This window comes from Canis lupus, chromosome 8 (genome assembly GCF_003254725.2).
Source record: "Canis lupus dingo isolate Sandy chromosome 8, ASM325472v2, whole genome shotgun sequence".
Classification (NCBI taxonomy): Eukaryota; Metazoa; Chordata; class Mammalia; order Carnivora; family Canidae; genus Canis; species Canis lupus.
The window spans coordinates 2,870,826-2,897,533 of record NC_064250.1 but is presented as its reverse complement, the minus strand read 5'-3'; the positions used below and the strand labels follow the sequence as shown (position 1 = coordinate 2,897,533).

The 26,708-nt window shown below is 42.8% G+C and overlaps 1 gene segment (V, D, J or C); it reads right to left on the bottom strand.

The window, feature by feature from the left end:
• Positions 1-26,292, bottom strand: part of LOC112657840 (T-cell receptor alpha chain C region-like) — a 50,561-nt gene extending 24,269 nt beyond the window's left edge. The window contains 1 exon segment of the C gene segment in view: positions 26,149-26,292. Within this exon segment, the coding sequence occupies positions 26,149-26,161 (13 nt within the window).
• Between the last annotated feature and the right edge of the window lie 416 nt (positions 26,293-26,708).

The window sequence follows — 26,708 nt, the reverse complement described above, 5'->3', positions numbered from 1 at the left end:
GGAGACATTTCGTCCCCTGTGTGATAGAAGGACTGCAGGATAAGCACAGGCATTAAAATCAGTAATAATCAGGTACTTACTGGGGCTCACTGATATTGTGGTTCCCTTCCCAAAAGTCAACGCATTTCCTGCCCCGTAGGCACAGTGAAATGGGGCCCTGCAAATACCTCGGGTACCTACTCACCCTACTTTATTCATCACTGTAAAAAATAGAATTTTGTATTTTGTCCTTACCCTCTGCAAGGAGCTCATTGGGCCTTCAGTGTTTGGATATGCAATAACAAAGCTCCCTAACTTTGTGAGAAGGAGGCTAGATGGTGGTAGGTCCTCTATTCACTCAGTAACTAGTCACTGAACACCTCTGTATGTAAGGCACTGTACTAGGCACAGGGGACACAGTGGAGGGCAACTTGGACATCATTCCTGTCCACTACCTGTAGGTGCTCACAGTCCAGGGAGTGACACACATAAATCCATAGATAAAATAATGTCAAGTGATGGAAGTGCATTAATAAAAAGAGGCTGGACAATGGGATAGAGAACAACCAGGCAGCAGTTGTGGCTTGTTAGACTGGCTGCGCAGGAAAAGTCTCTCTGAGGAGGTGACATCTGAAGTGAGATCTAGGCATGGAGGAATTTTAATCATCACCTCCACTGACAGATAAGCTTACTGATGGCTTGAAAGGTTAAAGCCTGGATCCAAATCACACAGCATCAACCATGGACATGGATGCTTAGATCATGCCTGCTCTCAGCTGAAATACTAGATCTAGTTCTACCACATAAATTCCTAGTTAGAAAAGATAAAGCAAGACACAGATTCTTCCAAAGTGGCTCTTGGATATTATCTGGATAACTGGAAGCCAGCACTGATCTTCAAGGGCATCAGGGCTGTGAGAGGGTGCCAACAGGAAGAGAAGGCATTGGCATTTCAGAGTAGATTTTTTCTGATGGAGGTGGCCACTGACATGAAGAGATTCCCTTCATTTCAATTAAAGAGAGAGAGAAAGAAGCTCTCTCCATTCTGCTTTCCTATTAAGTTGGCAAAGAATGCAAACTGTTACCTAGTAGAGTGGGCTCTTTCAGTTAGAATGGGAAAGGCTCAGAGAGTGCTCTGCTCCCCAGTAAATCTGAATAAATTGAGGACATGTGGAAGTCCACTGAGATTTCCAAAAAAGTTTTACATGTCTCATTAACTAATCAAATTCAGAATACATAGTGATACTTACTAAGATCCACTTTTACCATGGTCCCCCTTCCGAACACCAGATTATTGGTGCTTGATACACCACAGTGATCTATGTCACCACAAAAACCAAAGGGTGCTTCATTCTCAAGTACAGTGATCTTCTTTAGGGTTCTCTCACTTGGTTGAAACCCAACTCAACACAAGCACATATTTAGGTAAACTCAAGAAAGGTCTTAAACTCTTTGGAATCTAGGAAACTTCAGAAACCATTTTCTACTACTCCAAACTCACACATTTGTCTCTTCAGTGATCTTAGGTTTTTGATATTTCCAGGGATAATTCTGCTAATTCCTATGTTCTATTTTCTCATAATAGGAAGAGTTCACCTAATAGGCCAATTCAACCCTTTCTTTGCCATAACTGACGTCTGTTAAACTTGCTTACCCCTCAGGCTTACCCTTCAATGGAATTTTTCATAAAATCTAACTTCTTAAAAATTATGAAGCATTCAACCTCCCATACTTTTCAAAGGGATTTCACATATATCATCTTGTTTGGATCTCACAAAATCCTTTGAACTAGGCAGAACTGGAATCATTATCTCATGTTATAGATGAACTAAGCCTTAGAGAGTTTGAGTGATCTTCCCATGGCCACGAACTTGGCGAGTGGCTGAGCTGGATTCACATTGTCTTTTGGCTCCTATTTGAATGCCTTAATGATTTATTTCATCCACATTTATGTATTGATCACATCACCTTGCTTTTCAAATATCCCTTCTTTTCTTATTCCCTTCCCCATTGAAAAAGGGGAACATAAGCAACAAAAACAATACTTCTCTCCCTATGACCCCTTGTCCCTGCAAAAAAGCCAAGCGAAGCTCCAGTTCAATTCTTTCTCAGAGCAATGTTTTTTTAATCCTCATATGCTTTCTGTGAGCTGGGAGATAAGAGTTACCAATGTTTCAGTTGCATTAATTGGGAAAAATGAGGGTCTGAGGAGATAAATCAGAATGCTGGTTATAGAAGTTGCAGCCTGATATAGACAGCAATATATTGAATCTTAGAAAACATGGGTCCTTGCCTGCTATTGTGTCCATGTTCAAATCACTTACCACTCTGAATAGAGAGAATCACACCTTCCCACTGTCCTTTGCCTCTTGAGACAATCAGATAAGAGATGTGAAGAAATAAGAAAAGTAACTTAATTGTTTTCCTTCTCTTAAGAAGATGGGCTCTGGAAAATATCAAGGTAGCAATATCTTTTATCCATACTGATTTTGTATATACATATGTGCTTACGCATAAGAGCAAGACTAAATATTTTTAAGGCAGGTTTGAGACATGTTAATTTGGGTCAACACAGAACATTAATGGGTAGGCTCTTGCTTCAATGTTAGAGCAGAATTGTGGCTCAAGCCTCAGTATTCATTGGGTTGACTAACACCTGGTTTCTCTAAAAATTAGCTTGTTTCCTGCAGCATTGGTCGCCTGGTGATTTGAGGCCTATCAAAACCCACAGGGACCAAAGAAATCACACTGTGCAGATACTTGACAAAGGACATTTCTGAAAGCATTGACAAAGTGGAGGAGTTGTAATGTTTAGGGTAATCCTGCCTGTAAGTGCTGTACCTGCTTTATAGAGCTAGAATGCCCATAAGTAGGCACATATTTGGGTCTAGACTGCTCATATATTTACTTCTCTGCTTTGACTTTTTGGACCTGGATTTATGAGTGAAGATAATAGTTCTCAACCATAGCCTTGCCATTTTTTAACCCACAAAAAACCCTGAGAACAGGAAGCCCTATAAGCCACGGAAACCTTTTGGAACAGGCTATTTGTATTTTCAGAGTGGAAATGCTGATGAACACAATCACACACGGGCATGCACATTAGGGTCTCTATATTCAATTTAGTGCCCAAAGAAGATGCCAAAGAGAGGAAGGATACGTCAGTTGGTCCACCTGGGCTCTACAAGCTGCTCTGCACTGTGGATCAGCTCTACTTTCCTTGGTCCAACATTCAAGCCCAGACTCTCTAGCTATATTAGAACTTCCACTGGTGAGGCTAGTATTAAGGAAGAGTGTGAAGAGGTTTCTTGGGGAAAGTTTACGGAGTACGATGGAGAAGCCATTCTTGATAAGAAAGGAGTATAATAGTTGATGGAGCTTCTAACAGGGAGATAACCAAGAATCAGAGCACTCAACGAAAATAAGCCTTGTAAACCTATCTTCCAATTTGACCAAATCCTTCCTCAAGCATTGGGTATGAGCCAGAATGTGTGTTTTGAGAAGCCTCACACATGCTAGTGGGATTGCCCTTCTTTTTTGACCTTTGCAGGGATGAACAGTCTGCTTTCAGATTCTCAAGTTCCTAAAAGGGCCCCTAGGTCATCTTGACCTTCCTTCCACCTCCCCATCCCAGTCTACCTAGGAAGGAGGGTCCTCCAGGAAGGGCAGTACACATGTTCCCTTAGTTTTAAGACTAAGGGAATTCACTCATCTCTCTTTTCAGTTTCTTCACAGTAATGTTTCCCTGGAGTAGAAAATAACCCACTCACCAGGCCATACAGTTAGCTGAGTTCCTTTTCCGAAGTGCAGTTTCCCTAAGGCTGAGGCTCTGTCGACACAGTGCTGGCCCCCTTTACATGAACCTGGTCCTATTGTTCCCCAAACACTCTCTCCCCTGCCCTGGGGATATGATTGAAAATCCACCTCTATCCTCCTCAAGCGGCTTAAAGTCTTTTTCTTCTGCAGCCAGCAGTCTTAGCGGGATGGTCAGTCCTCAGAGTCCTCAGAGGCTCTCTCTCAGGGGACAAATGGTCTGTGGTAACAATAGCCTTCCCACCTGCAGAGGCCCCTACCATCAGAAAGCAATTACATATCCTTTTGAGAGTGTTTAAATTGGAAGGAGCTTTGCTTCCCTGGCCCTATTTCCCAGTATAAAAGACTGCTCACTTACTTGGATTGACATTGTGTTTGGAACCCTTTCCAAAGCTGAACTCGTGAAAACTTTGATAGACTAGATCTGCCCTCTGCAAAATCATCTCATTTCCCTCATTCAACCTCTGGTCCTCCCTCCATGCATTTCTTTTTTCTCCTCTTTCTTTTTTCCTTCCTGATATCGCTCCTTTATTTTCTCATTTACTGCACTGGGAAATCATACCCCACCGTCTTCTTGGCTTAAAAAAATCCCAAATAGCCTTTAGCTCATGAATAATCTGATGACCTATTTCTTTGGCTATCAAAATAATAAAACTAGAAGGAACAGGTCTGGGCTCACCTTTTCATCCTCTAGGCTTGAATCCTGGGGTCTTAGCACTTAAGAATTGAAAGGAAGCACAGAGGTGATTTAGTCCAATAGCTAAAAGGGTATAGAAATCCCTTCTCCAACATCCAATGCTTAGCCTGAAGGACCTAGCGTGAAGACCTCCAAGGAAGAGTAACTCTACACTTCACAAAGCAGCCTTTCGACTGCAGGGCAATTCTACTTGTTCATAAAGATTCCATAAGAGGTTGAGACATCTTCTTTCAACCACTGGTTTTGATTTTGCCTTCTGTACTAACTCCTTCCTTGGCTACATTGCAGTTCTTCAAATATTTGAAGAGTTCTATCTCATCTTAATATAGTCCAGTGAAATCCTCTCTCACTTTTTCTTTAGGGACCTGAGATAATTTCAGATAGTTAGCTTGATTTTTATCTGACTGTAAAGCCTGTGCCCTCAACAAATTTATAATTGTGAAGGCATACCTGATGGGGAGAGCCATTCTGGGGTAGAAGAGGAGGAGACAAATGAAGTAGACAGCTTTGATCCCAATGCAAACTGGGAAAGCTTTCTGGAATTTAGTTACTGACCATTGAGTTTCCCAGGTGAAATTGTCCATGATCATAGTCACCATTTTTATTTAAAAATTATTGTGACTTTTTCCTTCTTACTTACTTGCTCTTACGGTTACTGTGGTTCCTGCTCCAAAAATGTAGTTGTAACTACTATCACCACAGTGCTAGGTCTTCCTACATAAATCTCATCAGGACTGTGGGCTGGGACAGGCAGGCTGCCTCTTGGCCTAGCTTTACCCCCATGTGCTATAATCTCTTGGTAACTGTCTTAACCTCTTACTTTGGCTTTCACTTTCACACAATTTTCTCATCTGGAAAGGGGGGATGCTAGTATATATCCTAGGGGATTATTAGGAAGGTAAAATGAGTTCAGGTATGAGGGGCATTTACACAGCACTTTGCACATAGTAAGGATTCAATAAGAGTTATTAATGATCAAGATGATCTAATTCTTTTTATCTTAAAAAATACATATAATTTCAGTTTGTTACATCTTCTCTCTGAAACCTGGGACATTCATAGGTACTTTAAATTATATCCAAATGCTCTTTTGTCAAATAGTAAAAGTAGTAATAGTTAAAATTGGGGAATGTTCTTTAGATAGAATACCATCCCAGGAATAGGGTCTGTAGTTTCAGTATATTTACTGAATCACAGGATCTGTTTACTATGTTTTATATCTGTTTAGGAGACACATGAACAAGGAATGATAAATTGTTATGGGTGGGAACCCAAAACACAAAATGAAAGAACTCAAAACAAATAAAAACTGGTCAGAGGAATTTAGGATAATATGTTGGTGACTTTTACTTGTAGAAGTAATGATAACTTACTTGGCTTTACACTGAGCTTGGTTCCAGATCCAAAGTAAAGTCTGTTATAGTTGTACACCATGTTTGCTATCATTACAAAAAGTCTGGGGCTTCCTAAAAGGGAGGAATGCTGAACAGAGACAACCAATCGAGGTAGGTCAAGACTAACCCAACTCTACCAGCTTCTTGCTATTTTTCTAGAAAATTCAACAAAGTGAGGAATGAGCCAAGAAGACACATTCATTATCAGAGACAGGCAAGATAAGGGCAACTGATTTTCTTCGGTGGTTTTATCGATTTCTTTTCTTTAGTTTTCTGCTTGGGTTCATTCTTATGTTTTCTGTGCTCCATATACACAATATTTGAAACAAGGACACTGCCAGTAAGTGCTTTTTACCTTTTTCTTTTCTTAATTATAAATGAAAATTCTCAGTTGGCCAGGATTGTGAGAAAAATTTTTACTCTGCCTTTAGTTCCAGGGCTATCTGGAAGCTTCTCTCCCTGAGTCTGTACCTGGATCTGCATTGTGCTTGACAACTTGACCTGAGCTACTTTTAATGATATCTTGAACCATACCAGATAGCTGTAGTCTGTCTGTATGTATCATCTACCAAGATCCTTGTATCCTATCTGTCAAAGTAGCTACATTATGTAACCAAATATACTTCCCCATCAGCACTGACAATCTCCTTCCAGCCCCCACAATGAAACTGTACATTTTGGCTTTTTTTTTTTTCTCTGTTCTGCCTGCATATTCCCTTTAGCAAGGGAGAAAGAAAAGAGGCTGCAGTACTGGCTGTCATTTGCAAGTCTAGATGAAACATTATTTATGAGCAAAATATTTTGCTGACAATAAGAACAGGAAGGAAACCTCAGAGCCAACAGTTAGACGCCCACACAATTTGGATTTAAACAAATTTCAACAGATGAACACCGTTATGGGAAATAAAATAGAAGTGACTTCAGTCTAAGCCAAGTAATTATAATACTTACGCAGTTTTGGAGGGCAAGGGGCTTACTTGTTCTTACTTGTAGAAATGATAAGCAGTGTGTTACAGGAACACTTTGCTGGAAGGGCACCAGAGAGCTATAGAAATAGAGCTTCATTTAAATATCTTAAATGGGCGCCTTTGTGTTTAGCAACTTACACAGATGTAAGCTAGAATAGGCTAGAAATATAGCTGGCCAACTAGACTTGGTTTAAGAAAGTTCCTGGTGAAAACCATCATGTAGCATTTTGTCTGGTTCAAATGAAAATATTATGAGAAACAGAGGCTCCCTTTAGGGAATCTGTTCCTATTATTCAACAATTCTTCTAGTTAGTATAGCTTCTTTTCTTCTCACTTTAAACAACTCCCCTTCAAAACTTAGCAAAAAAACTTCTCTTTCTCTCTGGACTTTGATGAATACTACTTTTCTTACATTACCATTTTGAGCATGGGCTTTTGGTATCTATTCTTCTTTTTTTTAAGATTTTATTTATTTATTCATGAGAGACAGAGAGAGAGAGAGAGAGAGAGAGAGAGGCAGAGACATAGGCAGAGGAAGAAGCAGGCTCCATGCAGAGAGCCCGATGTGGGACTTGATCCCAGGACTCTGGGATCACGCCCTGAGCCAAAGGCAAATGCTCAACCACTCAACCACTGAGCCACCCAGGTGTCCCTCTTGGTATCTATTCTATACCCTCAGCCCCAGGCCCATCAAATTCCATGTATGTACAATATACATTTATAGATTCATAAATCAGTGCAAATAGTATTTGATCTTGGCAACCTACCAGGTACAACAGTCATCTGGGTCCTGGATCCAAAGATCAGTTGCTGGCCTGAACCAAGAAACACTGTGATATGCCCAACATAAAAAAACAGGCCAAAAAGGCCAGGTTGGCAGGACACAGAGTAAAGAGTCAGCGATTACTTTATGGGTTTGGCTTTAACATCATTGTCAGCCTAAGTTTGTTGTGGAGTAACAAACAAATATCTACAATCATGAATAAATTCTTCTTTGTCTTTATAATCCCCCTTTCGTCTAGGGAATCTTTGCTTTCCACTTTCTACTACAGAGTTCTAAGCATTCAACATATGCTTTAAATATATACAGAGAGTAAGTGCTCTCTGATTTTAGATGTTAAACCAGGGTTCACATCTTTTTGTCTAAGATGACTCACAAAACCCAGGTCAGAGACTCTTTCTCCTCTGCTCTGGGCATTGATGAGTTGTGCAACAAGGACTAAATCCTTGATTCCTCCTCAGACTGAGTCTACAGGATGGAAATGAGGTTTAGAACTGCCATTATCTACTTAATTTGGCTGCTGATTTGGATAAAATGATTTTATAATTATTAAATTATTGGGGACATTTCTAGTTTTCTGCTTTACTTTTTGGGTCATTTCTTTTCTCCTGACTAAAGAGGTCTCTATGTTGATTCAGCTGCTAAGAGACTTTAAAAAATGCAACAAAAATGAATTTTAATATTTCCTAAAGTAGTGAGGATGGCATGATAGGGTCATGCCCAGGAGGGATCAGAATATGGATTGTCATAATCAAGGGAACAAATGAGATCCACCTCTAGAAGTTCAGTTCCCTGATGGCAATATCTCATTGAGTTCATTTCCTGATGGGTCCATGGTATGAGCACCAAGCCTGATGTAGAGTGGATGAACAAAAGTATTTGTCAGATTAGTCCTGTGGACTCCTCAAACTTCAGGCCAGGAGAATTAATGACAAGCTCAAGCAACAAGTTCGGCAAAGTGGAGATTTAAGTTCTGTTCCAGCTCAGGTACAGACAGGCTATAGGATCATGATCAGTCTCTTCCTCAGGCCTGAGTTCCATTCATAAATGGAGATGGTCAGAAGGGATGATTTTTAAGGATTCTCTGTGCTCCATGAGGCTTTGTTATATAAATTTTTGGCCTAAAGTTTCAGAAACAATGAGGTGTCCCACAGTACTTATGAATAAACTTTTTTTTTTTAAATGTGATTTTTCAGACAGAGAGGCTAATGACAATTATTTGGGTCAATGATCACTATTTATAACATTCCTTCCATAAGTTGACATAATCTTAGCCAAAAAGAATAGTGCCTTAAAGGCTTGTTAAGGAATTGGAAGTCTTGTCCACTGATGACTATAGAAATCTGGGGCTACAGGGCCTAGCCAGTACCCTAAATAATCAGTCACACCTCTTTAGTCCCAACACATATATACTGGAAGTAATTCCCAGGACTCCCTCACATGCCCATTTTGTACTAAGACATCAGATCCTAGCCAGGGAGACTTTTGTCCTCCTTCTGTGTGATGTTCATTCACCCTTTCTAAACATTCATCATATAATGTATAATTGGGTCTAAATCAGCCCCTAATCCACAGACATTGCTTAATCCAGGGATACACTTTTATACTTACTGGGCTTCACAGATAACTCGGTTCCTTGTCCGAAGATAAGCTTTCCTCCCTGGTTATAATTCACACTGTGTTACATATCCTGTCAAAAACACATCCAATCTTCCTGAACACATTTCTAATCCTCTACCCCAAAATTCACAGCAGATCTCTCTCACACTAAAGCATGAATTGTGGCTATGCTTATTGTTACTTTTTTTTCTTATAAGGGGAATAAAGTACTTACACGGGGGACTGATAGAGAATAATGAGAATTCCTATTTATCCAAAAATGTTTCTATCCAAACCGATTTCTCGTTTTTGCTTAATAGCTCTGGGTATTGCAGCTCAGGGAAATGGCTTCCTTTCAAATCTGTTTCTCGTGGTCTCAGCTAGTAATATGTGGCATCTGGGGGTTAAAATTAAGGGCAGGTGAGACTCCCGGGAATCGGGCCTTCCTGCAATGACCACAGCCTGGGTTCCTGCTCCAGAATTCAATTTCCACCAGCCATCAGTTGTCACGCTGGTGACAAACACTTCTACAAAATGGCTTCCCCAGAGAAGACAGCTGCTAAATGAAGACAAACTGCTCATGGGGAAACAATCTTGCTACAAAATGAGGTAACTGCATGATATGAGATATAAGCTTTTCCCTCCTTCTCCTCTAATTTCTCTTCTTTCAAGATGCTCAAGATGATGTGTGCCAAGAGCTGTACTTCCCCGGGCAACAGGGCCAGAGCATGGTGTCTCTGGGGTTAATGAAGCCTGGGCCCTCACTCTAGATTCTTTAGTGACAAAAACCACCACAGCCAGGAGTTTAAGTAATGCTGAGCCCAGTCCTCAATCCCGTTGGAGTTCAGAAGACAGCTAATCACCACTGCCACCTCACCTTTAAATAACCTGGTGCTTTGCATTCACGAATCTCCAGGAAAAACTGTCTAGGCTCTCTGAGTTCGGAGCCTCTTGGAACTTTATCAGTCACTGACCTCTACTTGCCTCAGTTTTTAAGTCCATGAAATAGGGAGGACTCTATGGGAATCTCCTTCTGAGGAAGATTTGCCATCAGATGGTTTTACTTACTGGAAGTTTGGGAGAGTGGACAGACCCCAGGACTGGATTACTGGTGGGGTCCTGCAGGTTTCTTCCCTTCTGCCCCCGCCAGAGCTCCTTCAAGGATGAGGAAGATGAGCAGGCACTGGGCCTTGGTTTGCTCAATCCCTTAATATTCTTCTGACCCAAGGAGGCCCCCACAGAAAACAGAGTAGGTCTTCCTTTTGGAGAATAATAGTTTTTGGTGCACAATTCAAATTCTATGGTACTTACTTGGCTTGACAAGCAACCTTGTCCCCTTTCCAAATATAAAAGAGAAGCCTTGTCCTTGCACACAGTGATTATCTCAGCATCAAAAACCTGCCAACTCAGCTTTCTCCTTCATCAAGCCCTCCTGAGAAGGGAAACCTCCAGTGCATTTCCTCCGGTGTTATTCACACAGACCTGTGATTTCCTCCCTGGATGATGATCCTTCCCCCTCCTTATTGTCCCTTTCTGCCTTCCACCCCTTACCCGCTCCTGAGGTCACCATGGGTCCAGGCCTCAAGACCCTCTGGCTCACTCCCACGCTGAGCATAGGCTCATTTATCCTCCCACTTAGCTGTACTTACAGGGCAGCACAGACAAGCTGGTTCCCTGACCGAAGATCAAATCCCTGCCAGAGTTAGTCCCACACCACCTCTAGGCTTTGCAAAAACCCGCCAGAGCTCCCCTGACTGCATCTCAATACCACAAAGGACCCAGGACCCAGAACCCAGAACCTGTGTTTTTAGCTTTAGGATGAAAAAGCCAGCCTGTTTGTCCTGTCCAGTCCTGAGAACAAAGGGAGTTTGGGACACACCCAGCTAAGGTTCCAAAATGTAACCCAGCGACCCTGGGTATCCTGAAGGATGCAGCTCTGCATTAATGAGCCAGAGTCTTTTTCCTGGAGAGAGACTCTAGGGTCTGGAAAGAGGCTTAAAGAGGTTCTCTCATTTCTCCTTCTGCCTTGAGGCAGAGCTGCACGTCAATCACCCTTGATAGGAGGGTGTCTATCTCCTTTCAAAAACCCTCTAGAGAAAGTGCTCTGGCAACTACTCCTGACAGCTCATTTTCACTGTTCAAAAACCTATTAGGAACATTTTACCACTAACCTCACTCCCTTCTTCTTGCATTATTAGCTGCATCCTGTGGGCTGAGTCCTGGTGGAGCTGGAGAACACAGCCCCTCTAGGTTTCACTCAATGCCTCCTTTCCCAGACTGAATTGTGTGACTCCATGCCACTTTCTCCTCTACCTCTTTTCTCCCATATTCACTGCCCTGATTTGCTTCTAGGGACTTCACTGACCCCCCACTTCTGGGTCTGAGACTTTCACTGATGGGCTACTTTTAGGTGCCATATTTTATCCTAAGCTTTATTAACCAGAAAAGCAGGAGGACAATTTGCTTTTTCCTGTGAAGCTTCCATTCTGTCTCTGTCCTGGTCCCTGCACATGGGAAGCCTGTATCTTTGGGCACTCTGGAGAAATCACACTGGGGTTGGTATGGTGGGAGGTGTAAGGTTTTAGCTACTGTGAATGTACCCCTGCTGTAAGGGCCTATGTGTAGCCCCAGGAGTTCCAGCCATGCAGCTCTCTGCAGAAACCTCTCCCCTGCCTCTGACACTTGGAGAGTTTTGTATTTAAATAAGCCAGGATTCTTTCTATTTCCACTTAGATACTTTCAAATCCCAGGTGAAGAATTTCATAGAACAGGCTGACACTTTCCATCCTCTACCCATGCCAGCTCCTGATGCATGACAGAATCTTGACAGAAGAGCCTGAGGAGTGAAACAAAAGTTCTACTGTGTGTTGGAGATGATGTTTATCATTATTATTAATAGCTAGGGTTTGATGAGCTCTTTTTATGTTTTGGGCACTATGCTGAATACTTTAGCTGTGTTATTTTATCTGATCCTTACAATAACTCAACAAGGTATCCTCGTTTTATACTTTGGGCAATTGAGGCTCAGAAAGGTTAAGTAATTTGCCCAAGGTCACAAAGTATGGAGCTAGGACTTGAATTTAGGTTTTTCTATCTCTAAAGCTCATGTTATACTGCCTAATCCATAAACACGTGTGTTTGAAATGTCCCAAGGGAACACATGACATCTCAGGGATGCTGCAGAAGTAGACCGAGTCTCAGATTCTACAGCAGAAATTTTGTTCTTTTTTTTTTTTTTTTTTTTTTTAGAAATTTTGTTCTCAAACGACATGCCCAAAGTTCTAATGGTTCTTTTCAGAGATTTAAATTGCAGTGGCATGTGGTGGTGGGTGGGGGTGGTCAAAGTTAGATGTAAAATATTTTCTGGCAGCAAGGATTGCTAAATTTCAGAATTGATCACAGAGAGGCACCGAGGAATATCCTGCCCTAGACCATCAGATGAACCCAGAGCATATCCTAAATGGCCAGGGAGCATGCAGGGAAGTCTAGTTAGGGGTGGTATGGCACTGGGTCCCCCCTGGAGGTCCTTCCTGACATTCTCATTGGCTCGATGCTTGTTTATACCTCTATTTCTTTGAAAATGTTTTATATGCTCCTGAGAGCCCCGCACCATGAGCCACAGTAAGACATTGTGTGTGCGTACACGCACATCTCATTTTAAAGCAGAGAAGGGAACCAACTCTCTTTGGCCTGGGGAAAGAACATTAATAAAGAGCCCAAGCAGATGCACAAGATTAAAGTATTTTTCAAACTAATGATTTGATTGATTGCCCCTAAAGGCCCAGCCAAAGAAGAACACAACTTACTTGGCTTCACAGTGAGCATGGTCCCGTCCCCAAAGGTTAATTTGCCTGTGTTGGTGTTACACAGTGCTCAGTGCTATTGCAATAACCTTGACTGGGGCCTCTAGGAAGACAGGTGGAGGTGGAGGAGGCAAGCAGGAAAACAAAACCTGAAATGACTGCCCATGGCCAAAACAATCTCCTTGTAATTAGGTTAGAACGTGGGATGAATACTAATAACTAGCAACTTCGCAGCCCGATTGTACTTGCCATAATTTTCCTTGAAAGAATGGGCCTTGGCAGGAGTACCTCCTGGGAAATTCACTCAAAGTAGCTACTGCTGGTCTCCTGGGATCCCATCTTGTTTGTTATTCCTGCAGGCCTTTGTCTATTTTCATCCAATTCCTGCCTTCTTCCTCCCTACTTTCCCTGGACCCTCCTCCTTGCGGCTCACATATTTTCTCAGGGAGAGACTCCATGGATAGCAAAAGTCAAGCATAAAACCCTAGGGAATCTATGCTTTAATAACCTTGTTTTCCAACTGGTATCATGAACCACCCAACACAAACCAAGCAAAGAAAACACCACCTGTGTTTTGACAGCTTCTGCATGATGTAAGACAGGCTTCTTGGGAAGAATAATTAGCCAGAAAAAAGAACTTACTTGGTGTGACCAGGAGTTTGGTGCCCTTCCCGAATGTGAGCTGGCTACCAACCCCAGAGTACACACAGAGTTTCCTTTCTTTGCAAAAACTCTCTAGATGCTGAGGAAATCAAACTACTCACAGCACAGGAGCAATGCTGACCAAAGCTCAGACTGTAATGGTAATCAGATGACAGGCAGAAGAGCCATGACAGAGGCTGGCCATGGGATGAACCATCCTTCACCAGGCGAGACCTGGCTGGAATTCAGAGGCCATCTTGCCCATCCTTCTGTCTTCAACCAAGGTGTTCTCTGACCAAAGACCTATCCATTCTTGAAGAGCCCCTGGGAAGGTGGCTCTCTTTTGCCAACAGCTTTTGCATTCAAGCATCTGTGCCTTATCTAATTGAAATCTGCTAACTGCAGTCTGACTTCTTGGTATCTCCAGCCTCTTGCCTTGAAGACTGGAGACTCCAGGTCAACAAACTCCAAATAGAAACTCATCATAACATACCACACCAGTCCCAGTGGTCCTTTCTGGGGAGAAAACTCCTATTGAAGGAACTAGGTCAAGGTGAATATTGGCTTTAACTGTAATTTGAATTGTTTTTACAATGAGAAATTTCGTGTGTTACTTAGACAAATGAAAATTAATAAACATTAAATATTTTAAATAGCTCCTGGATCTCAGATGAGCCTCCCTGTGTACCACAGGCCAAGGACTCTCTGGTTTTCTGTCCTCAAGTTTGGTTTCCTGGGATCAGTAGAGGGAACTGGGCCAAGACATGTGGTCAGAGCAAGCTGGAGGTGCCGAGGCTGGGCTGATGTACATGTGTTTGCCTGTGATTGTCTGGTGGGCTTGTGAATCATGCTAGTGTACCTGCTCATCTTCCTGCTCAGAACTAACTTCCCAGCTCTTAACAGACCTTTTTTTTCGGGGGGGGGGGGGGGCCAAAAGCATTCCTAGGGACCTTAATGACCTTAAAAGTCATTAAAGGAAGAAGCCATGCTGATCAAAGTTAGGAATGGCCGCCGGATACTTACCTGCAATCACAGAAAGTCTTTCCTGAATTCGCACAGCGATTGCCCCCACAAAAGTCTGAATGCCTGGCTCAAGTTTTTCTGGATGTTTCCTCTTGTTAATCTTTTTCCAAGATCAAAATCTTCCCTTTAACAATAGTTTTTGTTTTCCTTAGCATGTCTTTGCCTCCTTCTCCTTGACCCTCTACAAAATGTGGTATGATTAAGATGCCTCTGGCTTTGACTGTCTACAAGAGCTTCCATACATGACTGTATACAAGAGCTTGGGCCATGAAGTTGTGGCCCAAGAATGAATTTTTGAAACCTGCAAACTTCCAGTTTATTGTTAGCCTATGAAAAATGTTTCAAAGGAAACTCCTGTCTCTGGTCTCATGATGAACTTTTTGCTGTGCTAGAAATGAAAAGGGGTGGCTACTTTTCCTACATGAAGAAAAGGATTTGGAAAATGGCACAGAGCGAGAAAGCCCAACCTAAGTTGTTGCTCTTGGCCAACACACCACCTTTGTTGCTTCTGACATTTAAGTAGGCCTTTAAAAAGTTATCTCCCACCCATCCCTGGAACATGGGAAATGAGAAGGCATGGAGCATCAGAGCCAGGAATCTTAGCAGAGGCCCAACAGGAAAAAGCGAGTCTCTCATGAAGAGTGGAAGGAGAGGGTCTAGGCTGCAGTTACTTCCAAAACCACTTTAGTTGGAGCTAGAACTCACACTGAGTTTAACAATGTGTTCAAAGTCTGCTAGGGACAAGCCCGGAGAGGGGGGAGGCTTGAAAATAGACTCTGGGCAAAAGTTCACAATTTTGTACTCTTGATAATATACAAACAATGAAAAAGATCATTGATATGTAAGCAACAGAACACTGGCAGCAACTTTCCCAGCTCTGGAGGGGAAATAATTGGTATTTGGCTAGGCTGTGGAAGGGCCAAGGTGCAGGCCTCCATGAGAGTGGAAGGGCCAAGGACCTAGATGCTGCCCACACGTCTTCAAGCCTAAGAAACTTTTCATGCCTGACACCAAAACCACTTTGAATTCAGTGGGAGTTAATACCAGAAAATCACAAGAACAGCACTTACTGGGGAGAACATGAAGTTGAGTCCCCTTTCCAAAGATGATTTTTTCCGAACTTTGTACACACTATGATTGGGGCCATAACAAAAACTCTTGGTGACTCTTTTCAGGAAAGTTATACATCCCTACACAGATATTTCATCTTCCAGGGACCTAACAGATCCCCACACTGTCTCCTCCTACTATAATAAACAGACCTCATTATCTCTTCAGCCATCTTTCCCTGTGTCTCCTGGTTATTTTGCTTGAATTTTATTCTGCTTATTGCATAGAAGAAATTGCATGACCCCATTTAACAGCGAGGACAAATTATAAAAGCAAAAATTCAGCAAACTCCTTTGTGATATCAAACACAATTCTATTACAGAAGTCAAAAAACGTGTGGCCAACTGCCATTGGGCTAGAGATATTCACCCTTCAGAGCCCAAAGAAATTTGGGGGCAGGTAAGGGCCACATCAGCCCACACATCTGAATTTCCACCTGAGATAGAACTTGCATTACAGAGCCCTCACCTCACCCTAGGCCAAGCACACGTTTGCTGCACTAACGATAGCCCTGAGCCAGCTGGGGGTAGTAAAGATCATTCATTTTGACCCAGAGGGATCCTAGTCTTTTGAGAAATGTTCTCCTTTCCCAGTCAATGGATATGGTCTCTCACCACTAAGAGATGGACACCTGATGCTGTTACCACCAGCCCTTACAGGCTCCTTGTTTGACTTATAAAGAACCGAGTCCTACTGTCTCCTCATGGTCTATCTGACCCCTTGTCTATCAATCATTAAAACAATTAACATGGGTTGGTCATGTTTACCAGATTTAAGCAAACTTATGGCATGATCTAGCTTGTTTGCTGTCTTTTGGCATTTCCCACAGCTAAATCATTCAGAAATAGGCTACTCTACTTTAAAGCTCCTTGGGTTGGTAATTTCATAGTCTGGATTATAACCCGTTGTTGGGTTTAATAACTCAGTTAGCCAACTTGACAACACATGCCTCTTAATATTAACGTTTCCACTGAGCTTTGGATGGGCCATGTTGCCCCCAAAATGGCACTATGGAGGAACTGACAGCTCCAGGAACGCTGGCCTCCTGAATTCCTTATTTCCCTCCTTTCCAGTTGGGGCAGGTTTAGAAGTTCTTACTCCCAATGGAGGAACTGATCATTAAACAAAAACCTTGTCATTGCACTTGCCATTTTATTTTACTCTGAATTTCCTCTCAGGTGTTTATAAAGCCATCTGGGCTCGTCAATTCATCTCTGAATTGTTTTTATCCCCCATTGCATTTGAATAGTAAAGCTATGTTTTTAGCAAAATCTGACATGTATAGGATTAGATGTGGACATTTGTCAAAATGGGAAAATGTGCGGGTTTTGTATTGGATCTATTAGAATAAATACATAGGCAGGCATGAGAGACAAAGAAGTTATGCTATACATATTAGTGGCATTTAAAATGAGATAGATTCTCATTTTTAATAGAAAGAAAGACAAAGGGATCCCTGGGTGGCGCAGCAGTTTAGCGCCTGCCTTTGGCCCAGGGCACGATCCTGGAGACCCAGGATCGAATCCCACGTCGGGCTCCCGGTGCATGGAGCCTGCTTCTCCCTCTGCCTGTGTCTCTGCCTCTCTCTCTCTCTCTCTCTGTGTATGACTATCATAAATAAATAAAAATTAAAAAAAAAAAAAAAGAAAGAAAGACAAGTTTGGTGGGCAAAGTCACAGTAAACACACAAATCCTTGCATAATATAGTATAAGAGGTATCATGGCTGTAAATAACTCATAGCCCCAGTATCTCTTCAGAAGTAGGAGAGCTAAGCTACCACACTAAAGGCAATTTGGGGTGGTCTCACTTTGCATCTATTTATCATTCTTGCTCTAGTCTCAATAATCATGAATGTTTCATGCATTTGCAAAAGTCATTTTTCAAATGGTACATTTGTCTACATATTAAATTAAACCTTCACTAACTTCACAGGATTTATTTGTTTGGTCAAATATAAATAGAACATGGCCACTTACTGGGCTTTACCACCAGCTGCGTTCCTGTTCCAAAGAAGATTCTGGCGTTGTTATTGCCACAGCATTTCCTGCCTTTACTGAAATCCCTAGTAAAACCCCACAACACACGGTGGGGAGGAGGTTTTGGACTCCCTGTGATTTCTTTCTTTTCTGTGTCTTTGGAAATTGGCCTTTTAGGATAGGAAGAAAAAAATTGGTTCTGCTACATAAAGCAAAACACTTTTATTTTAAAAGACCAAACTTATGAACTTCTCAGACCTTTTTTGCATTTCCAGGCTTAAATCTGCCAAAGCTGAGTCAAATAATTTGTTAAATCCTGTTCTCGCATGTATAAGTTCAGCCTTAGACACACAGGTCTGAAGGGATGAGTCAATCTTATTCCATAGAGATGTTTCCCAGCAACAGAGCCATCTGAACTCACATTTGGACTCCCCCTGAACTCCACACTCTTGTGCCCTACTCACTGGTCAAGTTATTTTAAAGCTTTCTTAACATGCAATACTGTCTATATGGTAGCAAAAGAAAATATTTCACCAAGGAAGAGTAATAAAAGGCAAGTAGTCCTATCATTTCTCAAAGAAGTTTCATCATGAACTCATGATATTTTAGACAGACAAGGGCAAGGAGTCTCCTACACTTTTAGAAAGTCCAGTCCTGAAATAAATGGAAGAGGTGAACATCTTTTGTTATAAGGAAGGCTGTATCCTAAAGGCAAGGATAAGAGCACACGAGAGCCCCTTTATCACAAAGCATTGGCTGGATGGTAATATACATCAGGTATCAAAGAAAAGAGAGAGAGGGAGCATCTAAGACAGGGGTACAGGTCTTGGTTAAAGTGGAGATTGAGTTACAGAACTGTAAACTTGGAGAGAGAAGGAGACTTGAACTCATCTCCAACATGACTGTCTCTTCCTGATTCTTCAGATTTGAAGAGAAAGAATTCAAAACTGATGTTTGAACTCTCAGCCTGGAAGCAGTGGGTGTAAGAACAAACCAAGAGGACTTATTCTAGAGAAAATGAAAGGGGAGACAAATGTGGGAAATATAGGGAAGGTATTACAAGGGTCCCAGTTTTAAGAGCTAACCTACCCTAAGCCTCCTCCTTGGCCTCCCCCACTCCGGATCAGTTCTGCCTGACTTGTCAGCAATCTCCCCAGCTGTAGTTCTGTAGTCTCTTTGGGAAGAAAAAGAAACAAAGAAGATACAGCTGGTAGAAGAGCTGGCAGATAATTGTACAAACAGCTTAGCAGAGGCTGTATCTATGCGGTAAAGGTAGGAACAGACCTGACATGTGGCCTGGAAATAGAGTTCACAGAGCAGAGAGCCTGCAGCATCCAGGGGCTCGACATTGTCACAGAAGTTTCCCTCCTGGGATTTATCTCATCATTCCCTCTATCTGCCATATCCTGGCAGGAAAGGGATGACTGTGAGGGTACTAGGTCACACCTCAGCCCTCCTTTTCATCAGAGTGTCTGTTACTTCCTGCTTGTCCAGGACACAGAACCCCATTACTCACGTACTTGGCTTCACCGAAAGCACAGTTCCAGTCCCAAAGATGAGCTTATTTGTAGCACTCCCAGAGTTCACAGCCTTTCAGAGCCTTACAATAACCCACAGGAGGGGGTGTGGTGGGAGAATGGGGTGAGGATGAATTTAGTCTTTCAGGCTCAGTACCCCTTTGTCCCACCATTGCAAAAGCCAACTTGCCAGGCATCCCTTCAGCCTCCATATTTCCTTGCCCTGCTCTGCTACTGTCTTTTAAGTTATGTCCTTATGGGACTTGCACTAAGGTCCAGAACCGAGGTGATGCACCAGCAAGTGACTCGAAACTTTGCAGACATTTGCTCTCCACACAGGACAGCAGCCAGAGGCCAGGACTGGGGGCAGCTGCAGGCACACTACTTTCACCTGCTGGTCTTTGACTGTGGACCATTCTTTTTTCTCTGAATCTGCACTTCCAGCGGAATAAGGCTGGTTCTGTCCTTGGGAAAGCATTCTAACGGTATCCGAGGGAATTAGATACTCCCTAACAACCCAGCTCTGCTCTCTTGGAGGGCTAGTTAAGTATTATTCATTCTGGAAGCAACTAGACCAAACAAGAGAGAGTTTAAAGAGAGTTGGTGGCTGACATTGCCTCTCACAGGGAACGAAAACCCCATTTGGGTTGAGTGCATTGTCTCCAGCAAGCCGGGTTGTTCTTAAAAATATAATTTGCATGCTATGTTTCGTGTATTATTCAACTCGTGTCTCCTCTCCCTTACAGGCGCATCTCTGAGACTTACCTGGCTTTATAATTAGCTTGGTCCCAGAGCCCCAGATCAACCGATTGTTGCTATCCACACAGTCACAAAAACCTTAACAAAAACCTTCACTGTCCTTCTGGGGAGCCTATTAGAGATAAATCCCAGATAAAAAGTCCAGAGCAAAGCACATAAAACAATGTAGGAATATTGACTACTGAAGATTATTTGCTCATTTAATTATATTTGATTCCCTTGCCCATTACAGATTCCACACACAGATGATGAAATTGAATGACTAAACATCCAAAGTCAATCTAGGTCTCTCTGCATATAAAAGGGGCATAATTCATAAAGTTTTCAGGTTGGTGAAGTTGAACTTGCTTCACCTTCCCTGATATTTTAAATAAAAATGCCAAAGAGAGAAACAGATAATTTGTTTGGAGTCATAATGCATCATAATGCATCTGATTCTCTGGTGTCTTCTTTCTACTGCTGATAAGATTCTAGTCTGAACCGTGGTATTTGCAGATAGATCAAGCTGATTAGGTTTACAGAGAGTTCTACCTGTGAGACAGAGTCCCGAGGGGACACGGGTCTAGGCAGGGAGAGGCATGGAAGGCCCCACCCAGTGCTCAGGCGGGTGGCCTGCAGTACAGTGGGAATGTATCAAAGCCAGTTGGCTGTTTACAGAAAACACCTTTTCAAAATCTCTGTTTAGGTTTCCAGCACTTACTTGGAAACACTTGTAATCTGGTTCCAGCCCCAAAGAAGAGTCTGTCATTGTTGCTGAACACTGTGATTCTGAGGTCTACAAAAACTCCCTGAGCCCTGTAAGCACCAGCACCAAATAACTACCAATGGCAAAACTTTGGAGATACATTGTTTTCAATCACAAAGATGACAGCTCAAAATAACTCACCCGACGAAAACAGGGAATTTCAAGTTCTAATCTCAGTTCTGAGTTTTTTTTTTTTTTTTGCTTTGGCTTAAATTATTTAACTTGTCTGTGCTCCAGCTTTTCCATCTGTGAAGTATGTCTGATGATGTGTGACCCTGTTTATCTTATTAGATGGGTGCTGAGAAGATATAAGGTGGGTAGTAGTGCAGTGGGCTACACCAGAGAAACGCATTTTGAATAATGTGGGAAAATGAGCCTGTTCGAGCCAAGATATCACTAACAGGAACAGGAGAGAATATGTTAGCTGAAGTTTATTGTCAAAATTGCTAACAAAAAGCTTTCTTAGTAAAAACTGAAGGAGAATATATCTGTCTCGTGTGTTTTCCCACAAGAAAGTTAGCAAACACGACCACTTAATCTGCCAGAATGGAGAGGCATGGAAAAGGTCAGCTGAATTCGGAGGCCTCAGTGCTGGAGAGGGTGGGCCATAAGAAAGAAATGCCAGTCCCTCCCTTCCTCGGCAGTGAACTGAGCATCGATTAGCTTCCCATGACATGCTAATTTCCCTTTGCTGTCGGTGGCACTAAATGAAATCAAAGTTATTTTTTAAATTGAATTTGACCATCTTAATGGTCAAACTGGCAGTGTGGCTAGATCCAGAAACTATATGCTCAATGACTCCCTGAGACGTGGGGGATGAAACAGAACTCCTCAGCATGATTTACAGACATCCTAGTGCACAGAGATGAGAAAAGACACTTACGTGGTGTGACAATCACTTTGAGGAGGACCCAAAATGCAGCACCCTCGCCAAGCCTGTCTGTCCACAGTGGCTGACTCGACTACAAAGAGTCTGCCACTGCTTCAGAGACACGTGTCTCAGATCCCAAGCTGGAAGCTACGGTGTCCCAGACAGGAGAGGATTCAGACTCATGAGTCACGAAAACCATGGTGTTCCTTACTCCATGCGGACCTTCCTCCCAAGGTTCTTCCTCATGCAGGGCCCCCAGCTCCAGCCTTCACGTGGGCATTGGGTAGCCCATGGCGGCTGCCTCCCCCTCTGGGTGGGGGGTACTCTGCTGGGGCCCGTCAGCAGGAGAGATTCCCTCAGGCACCGGAGCCATCTGAGGATCACTCAAGGAGCTAAGAAACTCCTCAGCAACACAACTGACAGGCTAAAGAGGCGGGCAGCAGCGTGTGTTGGGGTTCGTGCTGTGGGGGGGAAGGTGGCCAGGAATCAAAGGAGAGAGAGTCAGAGGTGGAAGGAACAGACCTGGAGTTGTAGGGTCCAAAGAGAAAAGTGAGAAGGAGTAGATAGACACCACCAGCTGATGTCAAAAGGTGTCATGCTCTGCTTTGTGGGAACACATGAGTGAGTTCTAGGGGGAAGAAATGTCCCCGGCTCTGTCAGTTGCCCTGACCTATTTAGTGCTGTTCTGCCTCCTCAAACAATCTCTCACGTGCAGCTGAGAAGGCCCACGCTACCCACGATCATCTCCCTTTCTTATTCCTGTATCCCAGAGTAATCTGACTGAAGGTTCTACACGTGGGGGCAGGAATGGCAGCCACAAAAAGATACTCAGAAGCGGCTTCTCTCTTTCTAATTAGGCTGTCAATCTGTTTAGCTAATAAGTCGTATGAAGTGTCTTAATCTCTTCCAAGGAAAGGAGTCATATAAATGCAAAATAGCAGCAGCCATAAGTCAAATGGCTTGCTGGGTATCTTTTCTTTGTGTGACTAGAAGGAAACTTTCCGCGCCGAGAGGAGACAGACTGGGGAAAAACACACAACAGCATTTGTTTTTATTAGGCTGAGTCTATACAGCACAAAGTAAAACAGATCTGGCAATTATTTAGGTAATGTGACAGTCAATTGAGGCAATTTTGAGCACCAAGAAGGTTTCTCCAGGAAGTGCCTAAATATCTGGATCAGCTACTGACATTAATCAAATTAACTGGACAATTGTGCTGTGTAGACGCAAACTAATAAGTGTGCCTTGAAACCCTTCTGAAAGGCTTACATTTTATAAACTTAACACTAAAACTGGTCCAGTTTTTATACCCATCCTCTTTGTTTTGGCACAGCAATTGACATTTCCCATTTTTCTTACAAAACATGTCTTACATTTAGAGCCAGGAAAGTAAGGGTGACCCTCTCCCTGGAGAGTCTTATCAGGTTAACACACGGAAGCTCATTTAGAAATTCATTAGGTGTCTGGGATGTGAGAGCTGGTCATTATAGATTAAGGGCTTTCTCTCAAGTAGTAAAGGACTTATGGGGAATAATGGTGAGTCTTGTTCCAGGCCCAAAGAAAAGCCTTGTTCCAAGCTTGTTTGTCCCAGAGATTGGCACGGCTTTTCTGCCTAGTACAAAAACACTCTCAACTCTGCTAAATTTCCTTCCTTTTCTTCCTCTATACAGCTCACCAGAGGTATGCTATACATATTCGACTCCTACTTGGTGACAGTAGGAATTTTAAAAAGGTTTTTAAAAGCCATCTTATGGAAAATACGGTCTTCCATGTTTCTTGACCAAAAGAATAAATTAAAAAGAAAAGATCCAAGTCACCAACAGTTTCTCTTCTGTCCTCCCCTATTTTTTCTTTATTTCTTTCTTTTACCAAACAAAAACTTGCCATTTCCATGCTTGAAAGACAGTTTTCTCCTTGAATGACAGTTCTTAGAGAATTCTAGAAACCACAGGGGTGGTTTCTACTCTAGTACACTATTAGGAAAATCATTTTTAGTTTTCATGAACCTCCCACATTGGATGTTTTTATTTCTCCAAGTTAGCCAGACTTACATTCTCTCAGTCTTAGCCTAGAATTCCCAGATCCAGTTCACCTTCAGGCTTGCCCCACTTTTTGCCTCTAGCTGAAACTGAATGGGCTGGGGAAGACCCTATTGGCTAGGTTTTCCACACATCCTACTAAGTATTACAAAAAGAAAATAAAACTGAACAGTGAAAGTCCTCGGTTAGAAGTTGAGAAGGCAGAGAAAATTAGACAAGACACGAATGTAGTGGGCAGCTGTGCCTCAGCCGGGAACATCCAGACCTACCTGGTTTGACTCGTAAAGTGGTCCCCTGCCCAAAGATGAGTTTTCCTATGTCGCTAGAGCCACACTCTAGTGCTGCACTTTACAAAAACTTTAGAAGGATAGAATTATTCCCTCTTCCTTCCCCCTACCCCCAACAACCTGATTTAGTCCTAATAACTGATATTTACTGAAGACTTACTATGTGCCAGCCACTAGGCAAGCCCTTTATAGGTACTAACTCTTTTAATCTCATAACAATACAGTGAATTAGGTAGTATTATTGTCCCCATTTTACAGATGAGAACAATGAGGCGTGAAGAGATTAGGTAACCTGCCCAAGGTCACACATCCAGTAAATGGCAGAGTTCAGTATGCCCTGCAGTTCAATTCTAAAACTCATGTTCTTAAGCATTATGCTATTAGCCATCTTTTCTATTTTAGGTTTTCCTTTGAAGTGTGTATGCCAGTAACATTGACAAAACAGTTAGCTCACTGACCCTAATAAATGTACCCTGAGCCTGTTCTCCGGGAAGGCTCACATTTCATCAACTGAACATTAGAACCGATTCGGTATTTACACGCTGTCTCTTCATCTGGGCGCTGCAATTGACATTTCCCATTTTTTTTCTTGCAACGCGTGTCCTACATTTAGAGCTGCAAAGGTAAGGTGACCTTCTCCCTGGAGAGTCTTATCAGGTTAACACACAGAAGCTCATTTAGAAATTCATTAACACCTATATCAAAGATGCCTTTCCCGAAGCTCCTTGGCTCCACTGTCAACTCCTCTACTTCTCCCCGAGCTTTGCCGAGCCTACAACTGCCCTGGGAGCTAGCCCCAGCCAAAGCCACAGCAAACGCTGCTGGGAACAGAGGCTGATTGTGTGAAGCATGATTCCAAACAGGGTAGGTGGTCTCTAAGATGCTCCTGAAGATTCTGGGAGAGAAGAACTTCTCGGGGGAGGCCAGAATTAGGGTGAAATCAAATCCTCTCCTGTTACTACTAGCAAATCCTCTCTAAGCCTATAAGCCAAAGAGGACTCAGAAATGCAGTAATTATATGGCAAGTCTGAGTCATTCTGGATTGTCCATGGTGGGGAGGCTTTCTCCAGGGTGGCCACAGGGATGGCCCAGAGTCCTGGGAGTTCCTGGCAGTGCCTGACTTATGTTTGGCCAGGGGGAAACAGTATTTACAATGGCCCACGTGAGGTTGGCGCAGTGTGAACGGAGGGGGCTGTGGTACAAGATGCATATTGTCACCTTCTCCAACTTTCAATCCCTAAAGGCTCTTTCTTGGAATGGGTCCTCCTGTGCTCTATATGAAAATAATCGAATACTCTAACTGCCTTCCTACCATGCATTTCTGGATCCCTCTACCAAGTTATTTTGATTGAAGGGTAAGCAGGGGCTCAGCTTGGGCGGACAGGAGAAAAACGTGACCCGCAACTGCACAATTTAAACATTAGGGCTTAAAAGGGAGACAGTTCTGAGATATTTCAAACTGCAGAGACAGGTTTGAGAGAGTTAATTTGAAGACTCACTTGGATTTACTGCCAGCCTTGTTCCCAATCCCCAAATCAGCTTACGGTTGTTGCCAATATTACACAGTCATAGGAAGCTTTACAGAAACCGACCAGGCCAATGTGTATCAGGAAATCCCTCTCAATCCCCAAATCCAGCCAGCGTGCTCCTCCAGCTGGGACCCTGGCCAAAGAGGCAGGGGAGGAGACTATTTATTATTGTGGTCAATTCATAGCATGGTCGGGATGGAAAAGCTCTTCTCAGATAAAATAGTTCATCCCTCCATCTTTAGACCGAGCTGCCCCCTGACCGGCAAGGAGTGCTGCGATCCTGGAGAAGCCACTGGGGAAGGATCCTCCCACTCCAATGCCCAGCCATCCCTGCATTCATCACAGTCAGAACTGTCTAGTCCAATGGTTAAGACAGAAAGGACAAGGAATCTGTTATTCTCTAGCCCATTTTTCCCTATGTTTGGTCATCACACATGTGCCTATTTTCACAGGTACCTATGGCATGTGTATACACTGTATAACCATTAGGATTCACAATTAGAATTAACAGAAAAAATAAAATTGGGTGGAGAAAACAGCCCTCATATGAAGCTTACTGCTATGGCTTCCTTTAGAAATTAGAGCATTCATTACGGATTCAGCAGAGATACTTACTGGGTTTGACCATTAACCTTGTTCCCCCTCCAAATGTGAGCCTGTTGCCTGCATTATTATTCACACAGTGATCTTCAGCTCAGCAAAAACCTCCTAGAAACTGAACTAAGTTTTCCCTAAAGATCTTCTGGAAGGAGCGATACCATGAGCACAGAGAATATTAAGTAATTGTCAGAGTAATAACCTGGCACAGAATCCTAGTGCCAGCTTGGATTTCAGGACTGTTTCCACATTGGCTAAATGAAGGATATTCTTTCTAAATATTCTAAAGAGGGAGTTTTCCTGCACAAGCCCAGAATGCTGACTGCCAGAATCCTAGCATATCCTCCTGTGTTTTAGCTAATAATTCACCAGGGTTTCTGAAGATCATACTCCTCATTCAGATAAAATAGGAACAGCTCATGTCCATGGCACCAAGCCAAAGGAGTCAGAGATTTTGTCATCGACCGTGGGAGAGAGCAAGGCAGCTGCAGGAGGGGTAAGCATGTTGGTCCACCCCTCAGGGTGCTGGAGCCAGACACCTCTGACCAAGGTCCAGCCTGTGGAACATCAAAAGGATA